The 8,942-nt window shown below is 48.3% G+C and overlaps 1 protein-coding gene across 2 annotated transcripts in view; it reads right to left on the bottom strand.

Annotated features, from left to right (window-relative positions):
- FGF14 (fibroblast growth factor 14) overlaps positions 1-8,635 on the bottom strand; it is a 780,497-nt gene extending 771,862 nt beyond the window's left edge. For both annotated transcript variants that reach the window (XR_006679433.1, XM_004704289.3), the window contains exon 1: positions 7,615-8,635. Coding sequence is in view for 1 of the 2 variants with exons in the window: in XM_004704289.3 (XP_004704346.1) it covers positions 7,615-7,822 (208 nt within the window). In the remaining variant the exon portion in view is untranslated. The remainder of the gene's footprint in view (positions 1-7,614) is intronic.
- Between the last annotated feature and the right edge of the window lie 307 nt (positions 8,636-8,942).

Genomic DNA, 8,942 nt, shown 5'->3' on the forward strand with positions numbered 1-8,942 from the left:
TGTCCCGGCAGGAGGTCCGGGGAGCGCGTCAGGTGCTGCGGCGCACGGAGGCAGCCACCTGTGCGCTGGGACCGCAACTTCCGCCGGCGGCCGGGCCGCGCCCGGGGTCAACGGAGTGACCCCTCCATTACGACCATCCTGCCTCCACGGCGGCCCCGTCGCGCCCGCGGCACCCTGCCCACCCGCGGAGTCTCTCCCCGACGCCTTCCAACCCCCTCGATTTCCATAGCGATCGCTTCCCCAGCCGCCGGGCCCCCGAGCTCCCTCGGGTCAGAGGTCATCTCCGTGGCAACGGAAACTCGCAGCGCTACGGCGGCTCCGACGGGCCGCTTCCGCCGCCGCCGCCGCCGCATTGCGTAGCGAGCCCCCGACGCGCCGCGGGACCGCGCGGGCTGCGGAGCGCCGGGAGCCGCGGGCGCCGGGCCGGGGACGCTGCCCGCCGGCCGCCCCGCCTTCCTGCCCCCCTCCGCTCAGGGCTCCCTAAGTTACGGCGCGGAACCCGGTTTCCAGCCCCGGACAAAGGAGCTTGGCAGAAAATGGTGATACGTGTGTCTGGAAACCACGGGGCTTCCGGGGGAAACAGACTTAGGCTGAGAACCGTGGATTCAAGCAAACTTCTGGTTTCTCACCCAGATGCCTCCGCTGTCAGGCCAAGGCCGCAGCGGCCGGGCCGCTAAGTTTAAAATGTATCCAGAGTGAGGAAAGCCAAGGCGATGAGTTCAGACGTTACAAAGTTTAAGGTTATGGCTATGAAAACTGCGAAAGGAAAAAAGATACCGTCAAGGCTGGCTGTATCTCCTTTCAAATCAACTGGTACTCACCCACTGCCACGGAGCCAATTCTGACTGGTACAGACCCGAGGGTAGAGCTGACCAGGAGTTTCCCAGACTAAATCTTCATGGCATCTGAAGAAAGTCTCCTGTCTGTGGTGTCAAACTGCTGACCTTGTGTTTAGCAACCCAACACATAACCCACTGTGCCAGTTGCCTTTTTAAGCACGTTACTAGGGGCACTGGTAGTGTAGTGGCTGCTTCTTGGGCTGCTAATTGCAAGGTCAGCAGTTTGAAACCAGGTGCTAAACTGGAGAAAAAGATGAGGCTTTCTACTTCCGCAAAGAATTCTGGTCTCAGAACCCACTGGATGGCAGTGAGTGTAGTTTGGGGCTTCTATCAAGCACAACGTGCACAAGCAAGGGTCCTGGTTAACCATCTTCAGGAAAAAATGCATTTCAAAGCATCCACTCAAATCTATGCTAAACGTTTTCCTGTTTAAAAGGAAGAAGAGTAATGATTAGAAATTTATATGTGTGTGTATATATATACATACATACATACATATATGGAAGTCTAGTAAATGTGAACCAAATGGCACCCTCATGTTAAAAGTGCCAGGAGAGAGAGAGGCAAGAACAAACACCTTCACACTGGAGCTTGTATTTTGGGGGGTAAAAGGGCCCCGGTGTGAAACAGAGCACAGGCCTTGAGATTTAGAATGGACGGGCTTGTAAATCTCAGGCCAAGGGAATGTTTACAAAGTCAACTTCTGGGTGCCCTTTGACCGGAAATAAAGAGCAGGAGGTCAGGACCCACTCATTAAAGCCACTAAGTTTGAGTCTTTCACCATGCAAAGCCAGCAGATCGGTTGGTACTGCTGGAAATGAGGCAGCATTGAGTCAATTTAAAACAATCCAACTGATACTGCCAGTGACCACCCCCCCACCCCTCCACACACCCCCACCCCCCCACCCCCCCGCAGTTCACCTCATAGAGCACTCACTTTCTGTCCGTATGTCATTTGAAAAAGCTATATTGTGCATCAGCTATAGCATACTAAGGACAATTGTATCCAATAATCATTAGATGACTTTCTTAGATGATGCTGGTAGGTCAGAAAAACACTTATAAAGTATTCCCTGTCCAAAAATGCATCATGCCTCCTTTTGCCTTCATTTTTAAGAACACCTTGGGAAGTCGTCCTTTCGCTCCCCTTCTTCTCACCATCCTACCTTTGACATTCTGACAAAAGCAGAAAATTAGTTCATAGCAACTAGCAAATAGGAAGACAGAACAGTGGTGTCCTTCAAAGTCACACTAGCGGGTACACTAGTGCATCTTTACAGCTAGAGAAGCAGGAAGCCCACTCAGAAATCCCCTGCACCTCAGGGCCAGAGTTCAATTTAACAGTGGAATCCAGCACATAGACAAAGTAAACACAAATTAGCACCACTAAAACTCTCCTGCTGGGCAGGTGGCTGTTTCAGTAGGTTATCCCCTCCACCTGCAGTCCCTCCTGGCGGTGGGGTGACATTGTTCTCAAGGGTTTTACTGGGATGAAGAGCACTATTCATTCAAAAGCGAATAAAGGAGCTTCTGATACACTGTTCCAACATCCCAACTGTTTCCCCTTAAGGCAGAAGAAACTATTTTGAATAAATGCTTCCATTTTGAGACATCTACCAAGTATTTATAGAAAGCTTCTGAGTCAATTTGCGTGAGGTATGATGCCAAAATGTGCAAAGGAGCAAAAACATTGGTTGTTGTCCTTGTTACCATATGTATAAAAACACTTCATGAAAGATTCCAATGTTTGTGTTGCTAAGACATAGAAGACTTGGTTTGAACGTTTTTAAAGCAATGGTTCAGTGTGGAAAATATGAAGTAAAGTATAGAATAAGCTTAACGTTTTCTGGAGGCAGTGCATTATTGGAAAGAATATCTTAGTTATTGTTGTTGTCTGAGATGAGACCAGGCTGGGTAGGTGTTCATCCATGGTTAAAACAGCATTTAGATGGTCATGCATTGAATCCCACAATTGTTACCGTGAACAGACATTTCCAAAAGGGAGAATGAATTCTTCCCAAATCCAGTCCCAAATGCAATCTTGTCGTTCATGACATGGCCTTGGGCTGCTTCAGTTAGTAAAGCTTCCTGGATGGGGTCCATGGCCATCTCCTATTACATTGCACCCCACCCTCAAGCCAAGCCTGTTAGGAGGTGGAGAACCTTACACCTGTGTGACCCTCCGGCCATGAGTCTGAATTTGAAGTCTGTACTGCAGGGGTACTCAGTGTTTGCAGAGGCAGAGCTGGTGGGCCATGTTGTGGCTCACCCAGCTCTACGGGAAAAGCCAGCAGGAGTCCTCAGCTGGCGGAGAATGAAAAGGAAATTTTTAAAAGCTTATTCTTTTTTTTTTTCTTTCCGCTTCCCCTATTCTCTCGCCTAATAGAAAAATAAATCACAACAGCCTCGATACAAAGTTGCCAAAAACAAAAGTATCATATTTTAATGATTAAGAGTGATATACCTAGTCGTTTTGACACAGAAAACAGCCTCCTGAAAGGCAACAGTCTAGTTGAAAAGCACCAAAGCAAGTAAGGACTAGAATGTGATCGTGGGCTCTACTGCTTGTTCCGGGGCAGACAGGGAGACTGAGTTCAGTAAATGACATAGTCAGGTCAGTGAGCTTGTGGAACTTTCTAAATGTGCCTTTAGAACTAGGTCTAGGGCATCTACCCTTGCCACTGACACCATTACTGAATAAAATTCTCTTAGATTACAACTTGTATTAAAACTCAGGCTTTTCAAAATCCTGTCAAGCCATGGAGTGTGGGGGTATTGTATGTGGTTAAGTAATGGTATATAGCTGAGAATCAGTGACTTCTTTTGCTTATTTTATATTATGTATCGGAGGAGGCAAGCCCTACGTATCTGTCCTTGTTGTGAACTCATTTTCAGCCACATTTCTTTCTCTGGCACCCTTTGCTGAAAGTTCAGTGATCTAGATCAGTTCCCAAACCAACTTGTGGTCAATCCAAACTATCATTACTACTTTGAACAAGCCTTCCTAACCCTCCTCCTGGCAAAATAAGTCTCTTAACTTAGTATTCCCTATTTAATGATTTGTCCAAAACACTCACCTTGCATGACTCAATAAAATGTGAAGCAGGTAACATTTATTCTAAGTAGATAGCTGTTGCTCTGATAGCAAAGCAGGGGAAAGTAGGACATGTGTGTGTGTGTGTGTGTGTGTGTGTGTTCTCTGGTAATTGTAACTGTAAGAACTCAGAGGTTTTTATAAAGATAGTAAGTTACTTAATATCTTGTGATTTTTAAGCTCTGGCAATTTACATTTAAAAGCATACACTATACAAATATATTATCAAGTTCTTTTTCAGATAAATTACAAATAATCGAAATACAAAAGCAAAACACCTATCTGATGAATACCTCTTATTTAAGTAATTAAGGAACCCTTGTGATGTAGTTGGTAATGAGATGGGCCCCTAACAGCAAGATCACCAATTGGAACCCACCAGCATTCCTCTAAAGAAAAGAGAGGCTTTCTGCTCTTGCAAAGATGTACAGAGTCAGAAACCATAGGGGCAGGTCTACAATGCCCCATAGGGTCGCAAAGAGTTAGAATAGACTCTGTGGCATGGGCTCAGTTTATTTAAATCGTTTCAAGCTAAGTAATATGTTTTAGATAGATGAATAAATTTGCCCTAAAATTCACAACTCTGTTATCTGAGTGTTCTCATAGCAACCTGATTATACAGAAGTGCTCTCAAGTTCATCCCAAGAATCCTTGTCCTAACTACTAATACACATGGACAACTTAAAGAATTGCAAAGAACTGGGAAATTATTCCATAACTTTCAAATACAGGGGAAACTCAACCTAGTATTTGTCTCGGAAGCAATAAGAGATGCTTCGCAGTCAATGATGGCATTTAGTCCTGGTACTTGGCAGTATTCTACCAAGCTTCATTTGAAACCAGTTAATTGTCCCCTTTTTAGATTTAGGATAACTTAATAGGTAGTAATCAATCTGTTCATTTTGGTTGTAACAGTTAAGAGTCGTTTAGTCTTTGTTTTATTTTAATCACCCAATTATAATCTTAGTTGTACAGCTATCTTGGGATCAAAAACCTGCAAATGAGTTTTGGCTTTATGTTAATAGCAGAAGGAGGATGAATCTGAAGGGGCAAGCATGCATTTGATTCAAGCTTGAGAGGCAAAACCTTTAAGAAGGTGAAATAAGTTTCAGGACACATTTATAAGAAATATTTACTAAATGCCCAACTCCCATATTGGAATTCGAATCTCTGGTGATCTGAGACTGAACTGTCCTATTAAAAATAGTGGACGTCGCTGGACACACCTTGTATTAACATATCAATTCACACGCAAGTGCTTTAACATCCATAGACTGCGAAATAAATTGCTCTGGGACTAATCTGACACCTTTCAAAATGTTTTAGAAGGAAAAAAAATACATCTATTTTTTCCCCCCAGATAGATGAAAGGGGGAGAGATATGATAAAAAGATTCTGAATCCTCTGTAGGGGAAACTAATTTTTTCAATAAAACTATATATCAAAACAGAAAGGAAGACAGGGAGGATATAAAGAAGGAAAGGAAAAAGGTAAGAAAGAAAGAAAAGTACAGGGACCAGCAAAGAAACTTACTATTCTGTACTAGTTATTCCCTGATCCCCAGGGCTATGCAAGGATTGACCTTAAAGGCCCCAGACAAGTGGCCGAGTCTTCTAAAACCGTTTTTGCAGCATTTCTTTCTCGGAATAAGCTAGGTTTCTTAACAGAAAGACTCAAGAAGACTTCAAAATCCAATATGTCTGTCCTGTGAAGGAGTAACTCCTCCTTTCCAACTGCAGCTGCTGGTCCCACCTTGGGACGCCTTGCAGAAAGGGTCTTCACATTAAGCTGTACGATCGTGTTGTGGGTGTACAATGGGTGTTCATAACCACTTCACAAGCAGGTGTTAGGTGTGCTGCCAGGTGTTGGCGTGCACCTGAGACCTAAATCAGCAATGCGAAGGTCCCAGATAACATTGCTTTCTCCTTGGGTAACTCTTAGGATGGTGGTGTGGTTTCAGAGTTGCTATATGCTGAGAACTTACAGGGAGAGAAGGGTAAGAGGACTGTGGAGGAGAGAGGAGCAGAGGAGGGTGGTCAGAAAGGGGATGGAGAAGAAAGCTAGAAATGACATTTCAGGAGAGAGGCAAAGAGCCCACGACAGCACGGAGCCCTGGACAGCCCAAGGCTACTTCCAGAAAGAAGCCTCTAGAGTCAGCCCAAAGTGCCAGCTCCGAGGCCACAGCCAGACGTTCGTTCTCTGCCGGACCCCGCAAGTTTCTGTCCTTTTCAGCGGTCCAGCATCTCCCCAGCTTCCCCTTTGCTGCAGAAGCGGCGGCCGCCAAGGGTGCCAAGGGTGCTCCGCCTCCACCCGCCGCCTCCGTCCCCGCCCACCGACACTCCCCCTCTGCCTCCCTCCCTGCGCCCCCGCACCCGCCCGAGCCACGACGTCTTGGCGAGATCCGGAGGATGGAAGGCAGCAGCCACTTGCTGCCGGGTCACCCGGGCTCTGGGTGCCAGGGTGGCGGCGGCGGAGAGCTGTGATCTACTACACCGCAGTGCCAGCGTCAGGACTCTCCCGCGCTCCAGCTGCCACTGCAGGGGGGCCGAGCGACCGCCCCTCCCCGCAGTGCAAACCCAAACACTGGGCCCTGGGTCCCTCCCCAGCCCGGACGCAGCTGGGGGCCACCCGGCGCCGCCAGCTGCCCCCGTGGGCAAGCTCCAGGAAAGGCTGCGCCCAGCCTCCTCGCCCCGCGCCGCCACTGGCGCCACCACCACCGCGCAGTCCCCCAGCCTGCCCTCCCCCCGCCCCTCCCCCTGGCTACGAGGCTGGTCCCCAAAAGCTTCAGACTAAGACACCAGAAAGTAAACCCGTGAGATTCCACTCCCAGAATCACCTGCATTTGCATTTCTTATATAATGTACTGCAAGTTTGCCCATTGGAGCCCTCTGGAATCGGGGCGCCTGATCACCCGCACCCTAAAGCAAGGACTCACGGGCCCTGGTCATCCCACCCGTGGGACTCGGACGCAGGGTCTTGATACTCCTTTTTTAAAAAGCGACCCTAAATGATATCTAGTAGAGGAGCTGGGCTTCTCTCTGGGGTCCGGGTTTCCCTCCAGACATCAACCCTATGCCCGGTGGCAGGATGTGTCAGAGGTAGACAGAGGGAATGAGTTAATACTTGGGCACCGAGAGCTAGACGGGGGAGGGAGGCGGGGGCTGACGGAGGAGCTGGGACACGAGGGAGGGGGCCCTCTTTTACTTTGGTAAGGTGACGGGGTGGCGAATATTGTGCAAGCTAATCAGAAAGTCTGAAGCAGGTTCTCGGTACCCAGCTCTGCCTCCAGAACCTGCAACAGAAGTCAGGAAAACTCCCCGTTCTTCTTCCTGGCCACTAGCAGAGATTCATCTGCCATGGGCAGAAACCTTAAGCCAGAGCCTTTGAATATTCCAGCAAACGTAGGCAACCCGATACAGTTAAAAAAAAAAAAAAAAGTTTCCTCCTCCCTCCAAATGATGGATTGTGTCACCGCCAAGTGATGCTGATAATGGTTTTCAGGTTCACAGACGCTGATCCAGCTGTTCCTTGTTTATTCATGCAACACCTCTATATGCAACACTGTCCTGGTTCCTTTTATGATTGCCCTGCCTCCTGCATAGCCGAACTGCAGATCTAGCTCAGTGAGCAACAGACAGGTTAGGATGAGGAAAAACAGAACATGATACATGTTTTGCTTACCAGTTGGGTTCTTGTTTTTCTTAAGACTCTTGCCACAAAGACACTGCAGCATATGCGTTCCTTTGCTGAAAATGTTCCAAAGAAACCACATTGATTTGGGCGAAAAGCAATCCAGCAGCTTAGACACCCTGAGAAAGAAGAGATCCTTGTGGTTGCATAATAAAAATTTGAAATCAGTTCTCCTGAAGAGGGGCACCGGTTTGACCATAGGAAAAACGATAATATTCCGGATCTTCTCCCAGTTTTTTCCCCTCACGTGGTCTATTTCTTTGAGACTTCTCAGTGATTGTTTTTTTTCGGCCAGGGTGAATGATTTAGTCCCCCTTGATCACCACTGGATTCTTACCGAAGGGTCGGGGGGCGAAAAAAATCCTTTTTCAGCACGAAGCCAAACACAGAAAGCGAAGAAATCCCAACGGAGGCCAAAACTAATCAGGGAGAACAGGAATGCACAAAAGATCCCCAAAGAGAAAACCATAGCCCTTTACTTGATCGCTATGAGAATGGGTGGATCTGCGGAAGCCAAGCAGGAGTCATCTCACAGAGAGAAGACTGCCATTGTGGAGCCCCTAGGAGAGAAGAAAAGGAGAAAAGGAAAAAAAGGGGGGTGGGGGGGGAGAAAAAAGAAAGGAAGAAAAGAAGGAAAAAGAAAAAAAAAGAGGGGAGGGAAAAAAAGCCACCACACACACTCACACACTAATACCACCTCGGAGACTGAGTCTGACAGCCGAAGACAGAGCCTCTCCTCCAAGTGTCGGTTTTTTGATTTTTTTTTTCCTTTTAAATAATCAATCGCCAGGGATGAACAGGATCGGATGGAGCCTGCAGTTCTCAATCACCACGAAGAAAAGATGCCAATCGAGGTGCCCCCTGCCCTTGTTCGGCTCGTAGTAGGTAGAGAGCGCCCCAGAGCCCCTTCCTTCTTCCTCGCACTCTCCCAGGTTCCAACGACCGGGAGCATGAGGAAAATCTCCCCTCCGGATTGCTAGCCCGGCCTCGACCGTGAGTTACAGGCATTAGAGGGAGGAGGAGGAGGAGTTGAAGTTTGCATTGAAAAGACTGGCTTTCCATGACGTAGCCACGTGCTTTCAGACCCGTCACCAGTGAGATGCTTCAACCAGCCCGGGGAGGGCAGTGTCACTGCAGTCTCTCTGCTCGCGCCCCCTCTGTCCCCCGCCCACCCCACCCCCCGCCCCCCAGGACCCAGCCCCAGCCCGGGACCCTCGCCCCTCTGCGGCCAAGCTGGAGTCGCCTTGGCTTGTTGTTGGCTCTTGGAACCAATGTAGCGCAGCCTTCTGCTCAAAGTGAATTTCAGGGGTGGGGTGGGA

Source organism: Echinops telfairi, unplaced genomic scaffold, assembly GCF_000313985.2.
Source record: "Echinops telfairi isolate 266 unplaced genomic scaffold, ASM31398v2 ScPeMD7_7467;HRSCAF=8505_0, whole genome shotgun sequence".
NCBI lineage: Eukaryota > Metazoa > Chordata > Mammalia > Afrosoricida > Tenrecidae > Echinops > Echinops telfairi.